A 21788-nucleotide genomic window follows, 5' to 3' on the forward strand; every position below is an offset into this window, starting at 1 on the left:
CCTCCAGCTCTACTTTTCTTTCTCAAGATTGCTTTGGCTATTTGGGGTCATTTGTGTTTCCATACAAATTGTGAAATTTTTTGTTCTAGTTCTGTGAAAAACGTCATTGGTAGCTTGATAGGGATTGCATTGAATCTGTCGATTGCATTTGGGTAGTATAGTCATTTTCACAATGTTGATTCTTCCAATCCAAGAACATGATATATCTTTCCATCTGTTTGTATCATCTTTTATTTCGTTCATCAGTGCCTTATAGTTTTCTGCATACAGGTCTCCTGAGGTAGGTTTACTCCTAGGTATTTTATTCTTTTTGTTGCAATGGTAAATGGGCGTGTTTCCTTAATTTCCCTTTCAGATTTTTCATCATTAGTATATAGGACTGTAAGAGATTTCTGTGCATTAATTTTGTATCCTGCTATTTTACCAAATTCATTGATTAGCTCTAATAGTTTTCTGGTAGCATCTTTAGGATTCTCTGTGTATAGTGTCATGTCATCTGCAAACAGTGACAATTTTACTTCTTTGCCAATTTGGATTCCTTTTATTTCTTTTTCTTCTCTGACTGCTGTGGCTAAAACTTCCAAAACTATGTTGAATAATAGTGGAAAGAGTGGGCAACCTTGTCTTGTTCCTGATCTTAGTGGAAATCGTTTCAGTTTTTCACCATTGAGAACGATGTTGGCTGTGGGCTTGCCATATATGGCCTTTATTATGTTGAAGTAAGTTCATTCTATGCCTACTTTCTGGAGGGTTTTTATCATGAACAGGTGATGAATTTTGTTGAAAGCTTTTTCTGCACATATTGAGATGATCATATGCTTCATCTCCTTCAATTAGTTAAAGTGGTGCTAGGAAAACTGGACAGCTACATGTAAATGACTGAAATCAGAACACTCCCTAACACCATACACAAAAATAAAGTCAAAATGGATGAAAGACCTACATGTAAGGCCGGACACTATAAAACTCCTAGAGGAAAATATAGGCAGAATACTGTATGACATAAATCACAGCAAGATCCTTTTTGACCAACCTCCTAGAGAAATGGAAAAACAAATGTGACCTAAGGAAACCTAAAAGCTTTTGCACAGCAAAGGAAACCATAAACAAGATGAAAAGACAACCCTCAGAATGGGAGAAAATATTTGCGAACGAAGCAGCAGACAAAGGATTAATCTCCAAAACATACAAGCAGCTCATGCAGCTCAATATCAAAAAGCAACCCACCAAATCCAAAAATGGGCAGAAGACCTAAACAGACATTTCTCCAAAGACATACAGATTGCCAACAAACACATGAAAGGATGTTCAACATCACTAATTATTAGAGAAATGCAAATCAAAATTACAATGAGGTGCTTCCCTGGTGGCGCAGTGGTTGAGAGTCCACCTGCCAATGCAGGGGACATGGGTTCGTGCCCTGGTCCGGGAAGATCCCACATGCTGCGGAGCGGCTGGGCCCGTGAGCCATGGCCGCTGAGCCTGCGCGTCCGGAGCCTGTGCTCCGCAACGGGAGAGGCCACAACAGTGAGAGGCCCACGTACTACAAAAAAAAAAAACACAAAAACTACAATGAGGAATCACCTCACACTGGTCAGAATGGCCATCATCAAAAAAAATCTACAAACAATAAATGCTGGAGAGGGTGTTGAGAAAAAGGAACCCTCTTGCACTGTTGGTGGGAATGTAAATTGATACAGCCACTAAGGAGAACAGTATGGAGGTTCCTTAAAAAACTAAAAATAGAACTATCGTATGACCCAGCAATCCCACTACTGGGCATATACCCTGAGAAAACCATGATTTAAAAAGAGTCATGTACCACAATGTTCACTGCAGCTCTATTTACAATAGCCAGGAAACGGAAGCAACCTAAGTGTCCATCGACAGATGAATGGATAAAGAAGATGTGGCACATATATACAATGGACTATTACTCAGCCATAAAAAGAAACGAAATTGAGTTATTTGTAGTGAGGTGGATGGACCCAGAGACTGTCATATGGAGTGAAGTAAGTCAGGAAGAGAAAAACAAATATCGTATGCTAACACATATATGAGGAATCTGAAAAAAAACCAAATATTTCTGAAGAACCTAGGGGCAGGACAGGAATAAAGACACAGACATAGAGAATGGACTTGAGGACACGGGGAGGGAGAAGGGTAAGCGGCAACGAAGTGAAAGAGTGGCATGGACGTATATACACTACCAAATGTAAAACAGATAGCTAGTGGGAAGCAGCCGCATAGCACAAGGAGATCAGCTTGGTGTTTTGTGTCCACCTAGATGGGTGAGATAGGGAGGGTGGGAGGGAGACGCAAGAGGGAGGAGAAATGAGGATATATGTATATGTATAGCTGATTCACTTTGTTATACAGCAGAAACTAACACATCACTCTAAAGCAATTATACTCCAATAAAGATGTTAAAAAAATCAATTATCTTTTCATATGATATTTTAAAGTTGAGAGGATGCTTCCATCATCATTATTCATTGCCCTCACTTGGAGATATAGTGCAATTGTTAAATAATCACAGCTAAGAAATGTGACAATATAGCGACAGCAAGTTTCATGACAATTATTTTGGATGACAATGCCACTTGATTAAACTACTATACAATAAAGCATTTCTTCTAATAGTAATTTGTTTTTAATGTCCATCCCCTAACCATCATCAAATTTGTCTCCACAGTTTCCCAGTGTAGAATCAACGTAAATTTAATAGAGTAACCTCAGTTTACAGGTAGAGGAACAAACACAGTGATTTCACAGAAAAACACATTGGCTTGCTCTCAGTTACTTAAAAACACTACATCAACCAGACCTCAGTTTAGAACTATCTCGAAAAAGGCTGCTGCTAGTATAATTCTCAAGGCTATTTCAAAAGGGAGAGATAATGTGAACTAGAATTTTCAACACATAATTTTGTTCCACACAGATTAAAGTTTTAAGAACAACTTTATAAATCTATAGTCAGCATTGTCTTACTGTATTCGAATATTTTTAATATTTATCCTATCTTAGTGTATTTATCAAGGGAAAGCAGTAATTTTAACAAGAGCATTGCATCATAAATCTAAAGAATAAATACAGGTGTCTTCTCACTCTACTCAACTCCTAAATGTTGGTTCAAGCTGAGAAAACATCAGGCATGTTCCACAAGTTTTCTATAAAATCATGTAGGAAGCTGTTCATATTCTCTTATTAACTATTGCTTTATTGTTAAAAAAAGGCAAGTGAAAACTTTACAAGTGCTCTTCCAATTCTTTAATGCTATATATTTTTCCATTATAATATATTTTAATGATATGGGTATGGAGTTTTGTTTTTACTATAAGGTAAGGCACAATATAAAAATCACTTGATTTTTTTTTTAATTTGGAAATAATTTTAGACTTACAGAAGAACTGCAAAGATAGTACGGAGAATTACCATATGCTCTCCACTCTACTTAACATTAATATCTCATACTATCATAGGACAACTATCAAAAGAAAAGAACATTGGTTCAATATGATTAACCAAATTACAGACTTTACTTGGATTCAGTTTTTCCAATAGTATCTTTATTTTGTCCCAGAACCGAATCCAGGCTCCCACCTGGTTATGTCTTCTTAGTCACCTTAGGAGAACCAAGGACACTGGTACTCAGAGAGCATGATTAGATTGAGGTTATGAATTTTATCAAGAATATTCCAGAAGTGATATGCCCTTCTCAGTGCATTGTGTCTGGGGGGAAATGATGTTGCTGTGTCTCTCTACTGGTGGTTTTAACTTTGATGATTTGGTTCAGCTAGTGTCTGCTGTGTTTCTCCACTGTAAAAATTACTATTTTCCCTTTGCAGTTAATAAATACCCTGGGGGAGACACTTAGAGGCTATGCAAATACCCTTTTTCTCTTAAATTTTCACCCACTAATTTTAGCATCCATCCAGATCTTGTCTGCTTTAATGGTATATTTTTCGTAATTCAAAATGTATAACTGAAACATATATAAAAAGACCTGATTATTACAAAACTTAGATTTCTTTTCTTTCTTTTTTAAAATTTTTCCTGACAATGCAAACAAATCTTGGGGAAGTTCTCTTGAGCGTAAGATTTTCCAAGTTGCTACAGAAACCAAGTACTGATAGAAAAAATTAATAATACTTTATATTCTGCATATTGTATAAGAAACTTAATAGATTCTTTTAGTTTTTCATCTATGTGGCTATTTGCACAGAAAACAATGCACCATTTTTTCCACTTTTATAACTAAAATTCAGATTTTCTGGTTGCTGAATACAATAAAATGATATAATTACCTTATATTCTTTTTAATTTATGCTATATCATCAATCTTATTATTTTCAAATCATTTCTTCCTTCTGATAATATTCATTATACCAACTTTATTAAATATTCACAATGCCTTAAGTCACACAAATCATATTTTGCTTACTGCATGCACATCTTGTAACTAAATATATGTTATCGGTAGTAAGAACCTGGAGTGTAATTTGTTGTGGAAGAAAGCATCCTGGCCTTGGGGAAAAGCTTTTGTATTCCAATATGATGTTGCAATTTAAATACAAAAATAAATAACTGATGGCTAAGCGGAGCTTTGCTAATTCAACAGTATATTTTAACCATCCATATTTTTTGCTATTTTGTTAAACTAACAGAATTTAAGCTGCCAGTAAGCACATGATAACTATAGCACAATAAAACTTTGAAGAAAAATGAGAATCTTTCATCTGTTTTCGTGACAGGAAGAACCAAACTAAAACCAAAAACCAAAAACCAAAATAACCCCGACAGAATGTGCTCATTAGGATTTAAAACTCTCTTTGTGTATCTTGTATAACCCTTAAATTTTATCTGATTCTTTTTAGTTTTCAGCTTTCTATTTGAATTGTAAATACTCAACCTAGCACCTGACCTAAAATATAAAATGCATGTAGATATCAATGAGAACAAAATCTCTTTATGATGACCCATACTACTTAATGATGGATAAATTAATTTTGAAAACATTTGTAACCATAATTTGCTATAACACTGATTAACCTCCATTGACTATTCATAGCATATCATTGGAATTTAAATAATTGCTCCTTCGGACTACCACCAACTATAAGCTATACCATCAACCATTAGTAAGAAATACAATTCAAAGTTAGTCCAGCGCAAATTTCTTGTGAATCATTTTTTGTTTGTTTTTTAAATTGCAGTGTAATTACTCAAGTTAATCTAAAAAAAAATGACTTCATTAAAATGTAGCTATACTTTTGTCGTTCCACCTTGGTCTTTAATTGCTGTGGTCAAGAGGAGTCATATGCTTGTTTAACTTGATAGGTAATTTTCAACTGAACTTGAATTCCTTGAGGAAGACCACAGAATTTGTTATAGAGGTCTTAAGAAAACAAGTGTGGAAATTCAGTGTTTCAGACACCCACTCTGAAGTTTTTCTTTACCCCTCATTTCAGTTTTCTTTTGAGTAAAATGTGAATATCAATAGTTCGACTAATAGAGATTCAGCAAAAATCACTAAATGAAGCCAAAATGGTATTCAGTTGAATTTCCCAGCTGTTATGGATAAAATCCTGTACAGTTTACATGATACTTATTTAAAAACTGGTGTGATTATTATCATTTAAGTTTATTAAATAAATTTTAGCTGGTTATATTCAGTGAAACTTTTTCGTGAGGTCCCCTGAAATGGAAGATCCCTTGTGAAAAATTACTGTTAAACCAAACATGCGTTTGTGAGCATCACTATGTATTTATAATTCAAACATATCATCATATTTGCAAAACGACACATTTAGATCCCATCTAATATAATGCAACCATCGTTTGGTTATGGTTTATTAAACTGAAAAATGAACTGTTTACTTACTTGGTATTTCTTGAACCTATACATATCTGCATATGTTACAAAGTAGGCGGTAAGGGTGGGCAATGTGACTTTTGAAAGAACTTAACAAAATAAAGAGAATGACGGTAATTAAAATTGAGGGTAGTTTAGAAAGTATGCTAGTTCTTACCTCTCAGATCTGCCTATTTACTTCTGAGGTTAGATGCTTAAAAATGCAGTCTATTATAGACCAGAAGTTTTATTCTGCATGGAAATACATAACCAGAAAATTATTTTATAGAAAAAGTGATTTGTTGGAAAATACTAGCATATGCAGAAGAAGTGGTCCCATCCATTCAACATTGATTAAACACCTACTATTTATCAGGGTCTATTTTAGGTAAAGGAAGACACAGACCACCATCTCCCAAAACTGCCAGCTAGTAGAAAAGACACCAGACAGGTAAATACCTAATTATAATAATGTTAAAGAAAAGCCTTAAGAAAGATGTATACAAGATACAGTGGCATTAGAGACGAGTAAGGAACTCCTGGAGATGTGGTCTGAAAAGGAAAAGGTAGAATGGAGGGAAGGGCATTCTCTTTAGAGAACACAGCTGAATGAAAGCATACAGGTCTAAAACAGGAAGGCACTGTCAAAGAACTGCAGGTCGTCTGGATGGCTGGAGCATGAGGCAGAGTGGGGGATGGTAAAGGAAGGCACAGCAGATGACTTAGGTAGGCCGAGGCCAAACCAAGGAGGCTTTTTCTGCTCTGCCATAAAGTTTGATGTTTATTCTGAGGCCAGAGAGATATAGGAATGATTTTTTAAATTGGAATGACATAGTCACATCTGAATTTTACTAAATGTGGAAAATGGGAAAGAAGCGAAGTAGGAGTCAGGGAGGTCAGCTGGGAGGCTATAATTATGGTTCAGCCAAGGAATGACAGGTCTAGCCATAGTAGTAGCATAGAGAAAGGGGGGAGAGATCTGAGAGTATTTTGGAGGAGAGACAGCAGAATTCTGTGATCATTTATACAGGCAGATGAGAGAGAGGTAAAAGTTGAGAATGGTTTGCAGGTTTTTGGTTTGGATGAATAGGAGAAAATAAAGAAAGAGGGATATATTTTGGAGCAATGATAATGAGTTTAATTTTAGATGTGCTGAATCTGAAGTAAAAACGGCTAAGACGAAAAGACAGCCCTCAGAATGTGAGAAAATATTTGCAAACGAAGGAACTGACAAAGGATTAATCTCCAAAATATACAAGTAGCCCATGCAGCTCAATATGAAAAAAACAAACAACCCAATCCAAAAATGGGCAGAAGACCTAAACAGACATTTCTCCAAAGAAGATACACAGATTGCCAACAAACACATGAAAAGATGCTCAACATCACTAATCATCAGAGAAATGCAAATCAAAACTATAATGAGGTATCACCTCACACTGGTCAGAATGGCCATCATCAAAAAATCTACAAACAATAAATGCTGGAGAGGGTGTTGAGAAAAGGGAACCCTCTTGCACTGTTGGTGGGAATGTAAATTGGTACAGCCACTATGGAGAACAGTTTGGAGGTTCCTTAAAAAACTAAAAATAAAACTACCATATGACCCAGCAATCTCACTACTGGGCATATACTCTGAGAAAACCGTAATTCAAAAAGAGTCATGTACCACAATGTTCATTGCAGCAGTATTTACAATAGCCAGGACATGGAAGCAACCTACGTGTCCATCGACAGATGAATAGATAAAGAAGATGTGGCACATATATACAATGGACTATTACTCAGCCATAAAAAGAAATGAAATTGAGTTATTTGTAGTGAGGTGGATGGACCCAGAGTCTGTCATATAGAGTGAAGTAAGTCAGGAAGAGAAAAACAAATACATATGCTAACACATATATACGGAATCTAAGAAAAAAAAATGGTTCTGAAGAACCTAGGAGCAGGACAGGAGTAAAGACACAGATGTAGAGAATGGACTTGAGGACACAGGGAGGGGGAAGGGTAAACTGGGATGAAGTAAGAGAGTAGCACTGACACACATATACTACCAAATGTAAAATAGATAGCTAGTGGGAAGCAGCCGCATAGCACAGGGAGATCAGCTGGTACTCTGTGACCACCTAGAGGGGTGGGATAAGGAGGATGGGAGGGGGACGCAAGAGGGAGGGGATATGGAGATATACGTATGCATATAGCTGATTCACTTTGTTATACAGCAGAGACTAACACAACATTGTAAAGCAATTATATTCCAATAAAGATGTTAGAAGAAAAAAAAAAAAAGGCTAGCTGTAGGAAAAAGAAATGAAATAGCCCAGCAGTCCTATAAACCAGAAATGCTATTTTGGGAATCAATAGATTTTTAAACTGATTGGCAATACTATCTGCTTCTAACAGTCTGCTCCAATATTTTGGGCTACTAGTCAATAATAGAAACATAGACAAGAATGACTTAATTTGTTGTGTTAGACTACCACTGTTTTTGAAAAAAATAGAACTTAAATTTATGCTGTATCAGGAAATCAACTAAATTTGGCTTGTCTGTATAAGCAGCATAATTAGGAAAAAATAAGCATCTGCATTTGGTCAGTGAAGTGATGATAAACTCAAAGATTGCTTTTGGGACAACAGTGAAACACGTTAACTCAAGCTACTCTAATGCAATGTAGACAAACAATATTTATGCATCATCTCAAAAATATTTATACAGCATCTCATCATCTCATAGTTTACCAATTAAACTATGTATCACTTCTGTCATTATGGTTACTCCAGTTTAAAATTAACATGGCACAAATACACTTTAGTTGTTGAACTCAATCACACCATTCTTAAAGAAATCTGAATTTTAGGAACTATTGTCAGAGCAATAATAAAAATGAAAAGAAGTGCATTAGCTAAGAATATCCATAATTAATAAATCAAGTATGTGTTAATGACCCGTACTGTGGTTAGCTCTATCAAGGGCACCATGCAGGATAAAGAATGAATTAAGAAGCTTAAGAGCTAATCAAGAAGATAATATTCCTTAGTGAAAAAAAAAAAAAAAAATCAAAGGAAAGTACCCAAACAGAAGGAGAGACAGCTTAGTAGTAAAGAGTGTTAGGTCACAGGATGGACTGTTTGGGTTTAATTCTCAGTTCTGCTAATTACTAGCTATGTGATATTGGGCAAGTTGCCTTCTCTGAGCCTCAATTTTCTTATCTGTATAATGTGATGACATATGTGTCTACTTCATCAGTTGTTAAGAGAATTAAAAGAGATAATACATACAACATGCTTAAGGCAGTGCCATGGTCATGCTAACCATTCAGTAAATGTTAGCTCTAATGATAATAGTAATTAGTATTTTTATACCAATTCATAACCAATTGGTGAGGATAGGTAAGTGCTAAAGAGTTTCAAATAAGGGCAAGTTCAATGTGTCCTGGAGCATTTAGGCTATGTGCTGAGACTTTAAAAGCAAGATAAGCTTTGTGAGGTGAAAAGAGGAAACAAGAAGCCATTATAAGTCCCTGATACAGTTTATTCATTCACTCATTCATTCATTCATTTCAAAATTCCCTGTAAGAACACTGAAGGATTATTTGATACCTGGTGTTAAAGGCCATGACGTGGCAAATGTGACTAAACTGAGGGTTTGTTCTGGAGAGCAGTGAGATACAAATAAGCGTGGGGCCTGTCATGAGTAGCGGGGCCAAGGGTAGGACCACCATTGTTCTCATCTCAGCAGTCCTTCGCCACCCAGAAAGCATGATCGATATAATAAGCCACAGAGGGGCATGACAGCTTATGTATCTCCTTCAGTCTTTCCTGTTTGAAACACTCTTGTTAAAAAACTGTGCCTTAGAAATTGTACATTCTAGGCAGGAAAAAGCACAGGGAACAGCCTGTTTGGTACTTTCCCACAACGCTTTTTGTTCTAGCTCCCTGAAGAATCTCATGGTCAGAATTTCAAAGAGTTTTCAACAGCCAATGTATAATTGATACTCTCTTCTGGAATTTAAGTCTGACAATGTCTGTGCACAGGCTATTGAAAGACTCTGGAATAAGTTAGTTGTATTATAACTCAAGGATACAAGTCTTAGGTTGTCCTTCCTATTTCTTTACACTCCCTAAGGAACTTTACTGCATTTCAATCTCTTTTGCCAACTCAAGGTTTTTGTGTTAGCACTGAGTCGCAAGTCTATGGTTTTGACTAAATTTACTGGCCTAATTCAGTCACACAGACAATCAATTTCATTAATTCAATTGGTCTGGTGAACTTTCCACTGAATTAATTGATTATTTTTAAATCTCAACTGGCTGAGTAACTTGATTGGACTTCTGGAAATGTATTTTCTGAGCACATACAAAGGACAACTGTTTCTTTGTTAAATCCTGATATCAAAGCCACACAAATTTGCATGGAAAAAAGCCCAAAGACCAAACTGTAAGTGGACATTCCCCTTCTCAGGTCAATATTTGGAAAAGCAGATTCCCTCTCGCATATACTTCTATTCTTAAGCCCACTCTCGCTTCACGCACATGGAGTAGTCCACAAGGTTTATTATTAATATTGCCTCCAGTATTTGTACAAATCATCTTCTACTTTTAAATGCCATCTCAGGAATCATTTGGAATCATAGCTAATAAGGTATATTCTATAAGCCATATTCCTGAATATATATATACATATTTTTTTAAATTCTACCATTATCTTTAGTACTCCAAATACATTTTTTTCTTTTTAATGTCAATTGGGTAAGGGTCTGAGACATTATGAGAGCAATTTGTTTCCTTCCTCCAAACTGCTAATGACATTTATTTAAAGCATCCCATTTTCTTTTCTGTCCAATAAATCTAATTTTATCAAGTCACATTCTAAGCATTGCATCTGGTGTTTTGTTTGATAGGACAGATTTGTGGGGCAAGTTCACCAACACATTATGATCAAGCATGGCTTGGATTAATATAACATGAATACACAAGCATACATTACAATTTAAATTTTATTTCACATGCAAAAAAAGTTATTTATAGAATTTAGATGAATTTCATGGTTTGTTATTGAAAATCTTTAGAAAGTATTATATTATTCTAAATGACATCCTTGTAAAAATGCAGTGCAGCTTTCATGGAAAGTGTAAAACTTATGTAAAGGTAATTCCTTTTTGAGCAAGTATTTATTTTACACATTTTAACTAAAATCAACTGTTATGAACCTGTCTTCAACCATTCACTGACCAGCACTGGCAAATCTTGTTTTCAAGTTCTTAGCACAATTTTTTTTTTTTTTTTTTTTTTTTTTGCGGTACGCGGGCCTCTCACTGTTGTGGCCTCTCCCGTTGCGGAGCACAAGCTCCGGACACGCAGGCTCAGCGGCCGTGGTTCACGGGCCCAGTTGCTCCGCGGCATGTGGGATCTTCCTGGACCGGGGCATGAACCCGTGTCCCCTGCATCGGCAGGCGGACTCTCAACCACTGGGGAAAGTCAGGAAACAGGCAGAGGTGGGGAAATAAAGCAGGGTGATTGAGAAGAGTGAATTGGAACCTATGAGGTCCATTTCACTGGTTTTATTAGCTCCTAAAGAGATAGTGCTTAGAGTGATTCAAAGGTAATGTGTTGAGACTACGGGCCACATAGAGAAGCATCAGAAATCTGAGTGACAATTGGAGGCCCAGAGTTGGAATGGGGAATTATCTACTTGTTACAAGATAGCAGTATCACTCTGGAGCCCAGAGTTTGGTAGCTTTGGGGGGACATGCAGACACATGCTTGGTCTGAATTGGAACAGTGGCTACACTGGTATTTTCTTCTTTGCTATGCTTCACCAGCAGAAGAGTATGTAGAAGAGCAGATTCCCAAGCAGATTCCCAAGGAAGAGTGAAATAATGGGTGAATACCAAGTAGGGACTAAACACAATGCAGTGGTTTTTAAGCATGAGGGGGTAAACCTCCTCAGAGTGTGGGGCAGGGATTGAGGTCCTCCCTCACTTGAGTAAGCACATCAAGCCAGTAGACAATCAGGCTACACAGAATCAAAGAAGAAGAAGTGATGTTGTCTGTTCTTAACATAGAGGAAGAAAGAAGCAAAGGTTGAACTACATAGGCAAGGAAGAAAAGCTAAGAGTGTTTTAGCTCTTCCAGAATCAAGATTGTAGTACAGTTTCATTACTTTGAAATATTATAAACTCCTCAAATCCACTAGAGTAAAGCTTACACACCATATATCAAAGTCAACTAGAGATGATTTGGGATTCCACACTATTGACCATTGAGAATTGATGGTAGTAAGACACTGTGAAATAAATTCCTTTGTTTGACTTACTTGAGCCTCACAAAAATCAAAAAGGTAAATAAAATTATCTTCATTTTACTGATAAAACAATGTATTTGAAGAAAATACATCTTCTAAAGTTTAACTAACTTGCCCTGAGTGACACAGTTGCTAAGTATTAGAATCAGGACATTTGTTTTCTATTTAACACCCGGTCCTATAAGCTGTGTTGTCTCTAAACATCACTTCAGGAAACCCCTCAATGTGTTTTGCTGAAAATTTAATTTAGGAAATATTAATGTCACATCTATTGTTTTTCTTAAGGATACAAATTGTTCAATGAATACATAAATATAGTATTCCTGATGCCTGGATGAACTAACCTCAGGAAAAAAAATTAAAAGTACTTTCTGAATTTATTTTGATTTTCCTTTTTATCAAATATATTATCCAATCCACTCTGAGCACACTGTAGAGACCTATGAAGGATTCAGTTTTCATGTGAATTAGCTTTAAAATTTTTTAAAAAAGGTTTTAAAATAGCAGGTATGAATAAAAAATAAAATTTCAGTCAACTGGATCTTCAAGTGTCTCCACTAAGATCTGGAAGACACAAAATTTTTCCATTTTTAAAGTAACAGCCTATAGAATATTACAAAGGATATTACATAGCCTTTGTGAGATGAAAATCATTTTAGCGTAGGGAAGAAATTAGCAGATATCAAGAGTATGCTACAGGAAAAGGAATTTCCTTTTTGAGTGACTTTAGGCAAAGTTAAGTTAAAACAAAGCAAAACAAAGCAAAAAATTAAGCATGCAGTGGTCAAAAAGGATAATCTGCTGGAATTCAGAGTTATGCTATCCATTTCTCAAACTACTGGGCAACATTTTTAACAAATGACACTCTCAGCTATATCCCAGGAGAATACTGAAACATGCAGCAGGCAGCTGGTTAGCACATCTTACAGCACTTAGTGTTCCATTATTACAATAGTAACAGATCATTTTCAAAAACCAATTCCATAGTCCATCTTTACATATATCCTTGCTTCTTTATCACTGCCTATGCAAACCCAAGGGACTTATTCATCAGCCTGCAGTCAAGACATTAAAAAGCAGAGAAGCTGGTCTCAGGGCAATTGGTCTTTACATTATCTGCCACATTTTAAGTGCATGACAACAACAACATCAAAAAAAATAAAGTGTTGTTCTCTACTTTTAAAATCAGTGCCTATTTTTCCAATGTCTATGAAGCATAGAAGACTGGGTCAAATGGAAATGGAATGATCTTAACCTGTTTTAAGAAGAACAATCAGAACTAAATCTCCCAAGGAACAAAACAAGTTGTGCTCTGTGTCTTATGCTCCTATTTTGGAAGTAAGGCCAGGCATGGGGCTGAACAGGCCATGCTGCCCTGGAAGACAGGAGCAAAGGGAACTGAAATATAGTAATATATGTGGGCACAAAAGAGCACCCTGGGGCCCCAAGCCATACAGAAGCAGCCTGGAATCAAGGACCTTGACTTGGGCTCATGAGAACTAACAGGCACGTAAGCAGATTTTATGTTACAAACAGCCCAGTAAAGACTAATTAATGAGTATTCAAGAAAACAGTAAGAAAAATAATTATTAAATACAAATGACTTAACATTAATCTAGATGTAATCTTCTAGTACTAATTCATTTCAACCCTTCCCCTCTAACCCCACCAAGCCATAAAATCTTGGAGGAAAAAGCAAAATAGGAGCTTTGCTTTGTTGAATTACTGGATGGTAATAAATATTGGTACTTAGCAGCCACGCCATTTTTATAACTAATCAAAGCAAGTGGTCTGATGTTAAGTCAATGATGTTTATGTAAATTTGATTTATTAGATGTGGTCACATTAACATTATGGCTGGAAAGCAGCATAGTAATTAAAACTGTGTTCTGACACTGATTAGCTGTGTAATCTTGGGCATGGCACTTTATCTTTCCAAACCTCAAGCTGCCTCATCTATAAAATAGAGGCCGATAATAATATCAACTTACAGAGATTTTGTGAAGATCAAATGTGATAGTGTATGAAACATAAAGCACAGTTCCTGACACAGAGCTAATAAATGGTAGCTGTAAGCCATTAAATAAAAATACAAGCCCTATTAACTTGTAGGTTAGTACACAGCGACAAGGTCACAGGTTTGCATTCCCACCTAAATTAATTAATTTCCCTTTTCCATGTCCTAAAGCTGCCTGTCTAATACAGTATCTTTACCTGTGAACTGTGTGAGACCATGTGTATGGTCTGTATTAGACCCCAGTACATTACCCAGATGGAAGACAGTGACTAACATCTTTCTAGCTACAAAGAACCTTATGGTTTTTCCCAAGAAAATCTCCTAAAGCTTTAGGCCATTTACTTACAATACACAAACAATCCATCTTTAAATTGCTCTCATTCACTTATACTATCCAATCTCTCCCTACTTTTTAAAAGAAGGTAAAAATTGACTTTTAACACAAAGTGCTGATAACAGTATCAAAATTATGGTGTTCAACTTCTTGGCTTATTAAGATGAAATAAGGGAGAAGAAAATCTATTAGAATCTTCGTGCCTTGGTTGGCACATGTAACAGCACTAAACTTAGGGCATTTTTCAGCATTTAATAATGTTATAGCTTGGTGTCAGTTCAAAGGCAGAAAGGGTCAAACAAAAGCAAGTCATGGTGACGTGCAATATTGTTTCATTATCAGGAGATAACACCATCCCACTCCAATAGGCTGACATGGATTGCAATCTTCAGTAGCTAATATTTCCAAGGATCTAGCAAGAATCAGTGAAACAGTACAGGCCATGTCCTAAGGTCTAGGAACGGAACAAAATTAATCACAGTAATGTAGGAGTAATTTTAAAAGGTAAAGCTCATATACACATTTTTATCGACCTAAATAGCTGTATTAATTACAAGACTTTGAGGGGAGGGGAGTGATCTCAATACTTTATAATGAGTTTCATATATAGTAACACATTTATACACAAGTTTTACATATATATGCATATATGTCTATGTACAGATATAGTTATATAACTAAATACATACTTATTCATCAACCATAGAGGGCCTATTATGTGTGGTGTCCTTTAATAATATAGAGGAGGCAACTTTCAGTTGCTCTGTGTACACAGATCACACTTATCTTGAAGGTGCTTAGCCTGCAGTCCTAACTTCCCAGAACATAGATAATAGTCAGGAAGCAAATGAAGAAAGTATCTGAAAGCTGAAATAGCTATGGCATAATTCCTTCACAGAAGTTTATTCACTTTTGCACATGGAAGTGCTCTTTAGAACCTCCCCTGTAATCTATTAGCTCTATCTTTGATGGGATTCTAAATTTTGAGCTACTTCGCTTCCTAGTCTACAGCAAATGAGAAGCAAACTCTAACCTGGAAGTGGCTTCAATAAGCAGGCATATTGATAACAACAAGCAACCGCTCTCCTAATAAGGGAGGAGGATGAAACAATTGAATTACAAAAGATATATATAGGAATTTAGAAAGTCTAGTAGCTTAGCATGAGGGCAACAGCTTTATACACTTCAGCAGCCCCACAGGAATTACCGTATTATAGCACAGTACAGGGATTAGTGTTCATAATGATGACCCTGAGTTATCAAAAAGAGGTTCAGTTATATTAGCAGGTTCCATTCAACAAGGTAGGAATTGTGTATTGCTTTCAAAATGGTAAAATGAAACAGAAAAGTTTTGTTGCACAAAGTGGAAAACATCACTTACCTGGAAAGTTCATTTTTGCAAAACAATCTTCTCGAATAGTATCAGATAGTTACTATATGTATCCATCTATCCATCCTATGTATCTCATTTCCTGCAATTTTCTGTTCTTTAGTTTATCTAAATTACCCACTACTCCTACCACTGCAAATCTCACCAAACTATAATATAGTATACTAATTAGGACACTACATTCACACTAATGGCTGAACTATATTATTTATAATTGTATTTTCAGACCAACTCTGAAATGTGAATGATAATTTTAAAGAATTCCATAAAAATACATTCCTGATAGCTTAGGAAAAAATGAATGAGAAAATACATAGTGTTGGGTGGTTTCTGTTTTACTGTCTATAGTTGAGTTGTTTCCCAAATATCTCTTCCAGCCTGCAAGGCAGACATGAATTCACACATAGTGACAAGCCCTAAGGAACTTCATGAATCATCTAATATATGTCAATATGCAGATTATGATACACTCAGAGATGGTGTTTTGCCCACATCCCAGTTTATATCCATATTAAATTGCTAAGAAAAAACTTTGAAATCCCACTTTCTGTTTCATTTCCTCTACCTTATGTTAGACAAGAATAAATTGGCATGTGTGCTTTACATTAAATTGTAAAATTCTTGCTGTACATATTATTTTTTCATAAAGAATGTTGGGATCCACCTCCTGTTGACAAACATGAACATAACATGAATCAGAGAGTTTGAACTTTGAGTCTTAGATGAGAGTTAAACCACTAAATAATAAAGACACCAAAAATGGGAAGATACAATTGTTTTTCAAAAGACGATTTTCTAAGAATTATTGTAAATTACAAATTTTTATAAGTGGATTTAATTTTGGTTTGTTTCCTTCTTAAAGTTAAATAAAACCAGTTTTTTTTTATATTCTAGAAATGAACATCTCACTTAAACAAGCTTTATTATCATTATTATTTTAATTCACTTTCTTCCAACCTTAACTTTTAAGATACTAGCTTGGCTGTTCTTGATACTCTTTTTCACTCTTTTTTCCTTAAGTACTGCCACATACCATGATCTAGCCCATATCTTCTGCCCTTCTCTCTAAATGTTAGGCATATCACCCTGTGGGGCTGAAACCAACACACTGAGGACCGTCCAATATCCTTGTATGTCACTGTCTTCTTTACATGGTCTTTTTGGCATTTCTGTCTGGATATCCTATCCTTTCCAACTTGATGGGACCCAAATTACAATCATTTTCTATCTCACAAACTTGTTTCTTGACACCAGCTTGTGTCCATTGCTATCGTTTCAAAACTTTGAGCCATCTAATTCTCTTATTCTTTATATTCATTTAGACATGACATCTTGTCACTTTTTCTTTTGGAATATTTCTCATTTCCATTCTTTCATCTCCATTCCCAACCTCCTCCAACTAGTATAGGACCCATAAGTTCAGGCCTTTATTACCATAGCAGTCTCTGGTCTCTTTTTGCCTCAAATTCATTTTACAATTAATAGTCTTAATTTTGTTTTATACTGTCAGTATCTTATTTAAAATACTAATTGAGCAACTTGTTCCATTTTCCTACTTCTCACCTAAAAGCAGCTGCAGAAAGACCAAACTTATGGTCTTTGCATCGTTAAACCCTCACATTTCTTTTGCATTTGAAAAATCATAGCAGATTTGTTTTAACATCTCTGCATTTTCAATGTCATCATCGGGGTTACATACCTAGAATCATGCTCTGCTGTAACTCTCTTTTCTTCTACACACAAGTTTGACCAAGCCAAAGATACAGCTCCTGCTTCTAAAGACAAGTCTTGAAAGTAGACAGGCTTTCTCTAAGTATAAATTCAGGGGCTTGGAGCTACTTACTTCTCTCCCTCCCAAATTTCTTCTTCCTTTCTTTCTGATGCCTACAGTTCTACAACTAGAAATATACCCTTCTGGGTTTAAAGGTGAATCCTCATAACCTTCCACATCTCCCAGTAAAAAAATGCCAGAAGATATTTTGTATTTAAACTGGAGTTTGGAAACTGACTTGCAGAATGTTACATTTAGCCAATATAGAATAAAAAAAAAAAAAAAAAAGGAAGTGGTTGCCCACATTTACAAATATTAGGACTCAAATAAAAATTTAGATGTCCAGTTTTTCTTAAAAAATAAAAAAATCTAGTCTTACTGGGTCTTCATTCTTGTGTAATAGAGATGAAGGGGATTCCAATGGTGAGGCAGACCTTCTCTGATTCACAGACTGTACCCCTGCCTGTCATCTTACACTGAGTCAGCTTTACTCATCTACATCACCTGCCAGGCATTTGATTCTGAGACCCTTTCTTTATTTTATTGGTCATTTACACCTTATAAAGAACAATATTTGAGTTAGTTTCCTCAGGGCTGGGTTTCATAGGATCAAAATGGAGTATGAGGTGGCTGATAATTACGGAAAGGGAAAAAAGACTGGGGTGGGGAAGGGCTATTTAGAACAGACTGCCTTGGTATAGCAAAGGCAAATATGATCCATTTCACTCTTTTGCAGGGTCTTGGCCCTGCTTGCTTCTCTACTGTAAGAACTATGCCTGCAATAGAACATTCTTAGAAAAATTCAATTTCCAAATTATATTAGGAAAGATCTAGACAGCTACAGGTCTGGAGATAACACAGAGTAATCAAAAAGGAACAGGCTACACCCAAATCCACAGCCTAAGTGATATCAGCCAGAGTTACATGGGTTTAGGTTTTCAATACAAATTGAAACAATGCATTCTTATCTGCACAGGTGTCCTGGGGATGCTATAATGTTTCTTAGGCCAGAGTCCACTGTTACCATCTTATTATATGTAACTAGTTGAGGCTGCAACTGGAAATCACAGCAAATTCCTCTTACATTCCTTGGGCCTTTCTAAAAGGAGCTCCCTTGGGAGAAACATGACATTATTTTATACAGATAAAAAGGAATCTTGTCACTATAAGCCCATGCCAGCCCGACTCAGAAAAAAAAAATCAGCCCACTTTGTCGAGGTCCTCTGTCCATCTGCAGAAGTGCTACTGCTTGTCTTATTTAATAAATGAAAGCAATTTTTAAAAAAGCACACAATCTATAAAATGCTACATAAAACCACATTGAAACTACAAGTAAAAACTGACAACCAACAAAATCCTGCTTTCAAATCCAATTTCTTAGAAAGGCCTTGATTCTGCAACGTCTACCACATCTCGATTCCCTCCCCAGGGAGAGGATAATAGCATTAAAGGTCACTGGTAGGGACTGTTGCCAAGTCAACGAGACAAGGACTCTCTCTCTCCAGAGATGTATCAAAGTGTGCAGTGATGGGTTGATTAGGTCAGAGTATCTTCTGTATTATGCATGTAAATGGGAATTAATGTCCACAGAGTAACAGCAGCTATTTTGTTGAGTTTGGTAAAAATGAAACCTTGTACTTAACCCTCAAACCAATTCTCTGAAGTCTGTGTTGGGAGGAGGATGCAAGACAGTATTTCCATAATTAAGTAGTTTGTATCTGACTTATCAATTTCTTCAACTCAGAACTCAAAATATTTAGCACTGAACAGAAAGAGAATACACATTTCATTAGCATTTCTTTGGGTTTGTTTCCTCCTATAACAAGGTAACTGCTGAAAAACAGTGAATAGTAAGGCTATTTATGGCCAAATTGTAGGAGAAAATCAGTAGGGTATTTAAAGATGAGATTAGTAACATCTCATTTACCTGGGTATTTCCTGGGAAAGAATAGTTCTGGAGAACTGATTTTTCCATGTGCTTAAAGCTTATTCCCACTTAAGACCGAAATTTTAGATAGTAATTTTTATAAAATAGATTACCAATTGGCTTCCTGCCTTCCTACATAGATGTATGTAAACATAATGTTATCTTTTTTTTTTTTTTCCTTGATGACTCAGGGGTCATCTTGGTTAGGATTCATTATTGTACCATATAGCTATATAGTTCTATGCCTACTATAGCATTTTTCTCTCTCGGCCCTCAATGTCAAGCTTTCAGCTGTCACTTTGGCTGTCACTAGCCTCCTCTCAGCTTCCCCTTTGCTGTTTCTAATGTGTTGTGGGCTAAGAAACCAGATAACCAGGCTGATTAAGAATGACACGCTGAATAAAAGTCAATGGGGCTCAGAGTGAGGCACGAAGAAATAAAATGCATGTACTTAACATGGAGTTTTCATGAAAACTATTTTGGATATGCAGAAGCTTTTTCACTTAACTTTAGATTTCAGGCAATCCCATTAGGGTTGAGGTTGCTCTTTGAGTTGGCAGGATATTTCTGCATTTAGTGTCAAAGTATTTCTCCATGGAGAGACAGATAGTCTAGACAAGATACAAGCAAGAGAAGCTAAGCAGACTCTCTGGAAGTAAAGGGATTGTGACAGACAATACTCAAGGACCCTAGTCTAAAACCTCAGAAAACTATAAAGATCAAAATCTTCCCTTGATCACTAGACGTCTTTTTTTTTTTTTCATGTAGAGATGAAAGGCAATGTCTAGAAGGCCAAAATTGAAGGATAATAGGCAAAATGTATGGTTTCCTGTTAGAATCTTTCAGAATTGCACCTTTACCCCTTATAACTGAATGGTGGGCCAGGTGAGATGGGAGAATCTTAGAAAGGAAAAGGCCAGAACTAGGTGTGTTTTCACATGTATCAGTATGAAGCTGTCTCTACTTCACTTCCACCTCTTTCCAGAAAATGCCCAAATCAGGGCCCCTACCTAAAGTCTTTTTCCTTGTGTCTAATGCTGTCCCTGGGGATAGTCTATGGGGTCCCCAAATGCCTGTGGCATCCAGAGCCTCCCCATCTCCACACACCACCACAGCCTGGTGTTAAAACATAGACTCACCCATCCGCCTATCTGTATTCGAATGACTTCATCTTGATGGCTTAGCAACAACCAGAACTCTCCCTTCAGATCCCTCTATATTTATTTATGGCACACACAATCCATTTTTGTCCTCTTTAAATACTTCCCTCAATGGTCATGATAAAGGGATTTCATGTCTCTAAAACACATAAAGGGTGTGGGGCTGGGTGGGAAGGAGACATGCTTTTCCTGTCCCTCTATCCCTAGGGCCCAGGTGTAGCCAGGTCTTCACTGCACTCAGTAGAGGTTTCTTAGATTCAAGCAAAGATGAGAGCAGAGACAGCATCCCTTATCTTGTCAGGAACTTCTTTTCTTTCCAGCATCACACGATGGGCTTTTGTTTTTATTTAATGCCAACCTGTATGCAGGACAGCAAGGCCCTCCCAGAGTCCCAAACACTCTCAAGAGTAAAATTAGTATGAAATCCAGTAGAAGAATATTGATGATACAATTAGTCCCAAAGCTCAAAGGCCACAGGGCAACATCATGGGCTTGCTGCTAAGAATCACAATGTTTTCCTCTGTAGAGGCATGTTGTATTTCAGGTCTTTTGTACCACACTAAGCTACACCTGCTTCCTCCACATTGCAACTGGATTCTTTTCCAATCTGGAGACTTAAAAATAAATAGAAATACCCCTTGACTATTAATAGTTGGGTTTTCTGCAATTGTATCTAAGTCATGTGAACATGAATCAGGGTAATCAATTTATTCTATTTTAAGACACTGAAATTGAGATCCACATCAAACCATTTTAAATCTACATTCAACTAAATTTAATATATACAAACTTATTGCATTAAAAGCAAACTGAAATTGAGATCCACATCAAACCATTTTAAATCTACATTCAACTAAATTTAATATATACAAACTTATTGCATTAAAAGCAAACTGAAATTGAGATCCACATCAAACCATTTTAAATCTACATTCAACTAAATTTAATATATACAAACTTATTGCCTTAAAAGCAAACTGAAATAAAATATCACTGTAGATAAACCAGTAAAAAGTATACACTCTCTGAAG

At 36.2% G+C, this 21788-nt stretch overlaps 1 protein-coding gene across 15 annotated transcripts in view; it reads right to left on the bottom strand.

The window, feature by feature from the left end:
- NRXN1 (neurexin 1) overlaps nucleotides 1–21788 on the bottom strand; it is a 1148195-nt gene that overhangs the window by 745639 nt on the left and 380768 nt on the right. Inside the window, exon 6 of one of the 15 annotated variants that reach the window (XM_032653225.1) lies at nucleotides 2673–2687. The exons of the other annotated variants lie outside the window; for them this stretch is intronic. Within the exon in view, the coding sequence (XP_032509116.1) occupies nucleotides 2673–2687 (15 nt within the window). The remainder of the gene's footprint in view (nucleotides 1–2672; nucleotides 2688–21788) is intronic. 15 annotated transcript variants of the gene reach the window in all.

Source organism: Phocoena sinus, chromosome 13, assembly GCF_008692025.1.
Source record: "Phocoena sinus isolate mPhoSin1 chromosome 13, mPhoSin1.pri, whole genome shotgun sequence".
NCBI classification, from domain to species: Eukaryota; Metazoa; Chordata; class Mammalia; order Artiodactyla; family Phocoenidae; genus Phocoena; species Phocoena sinus.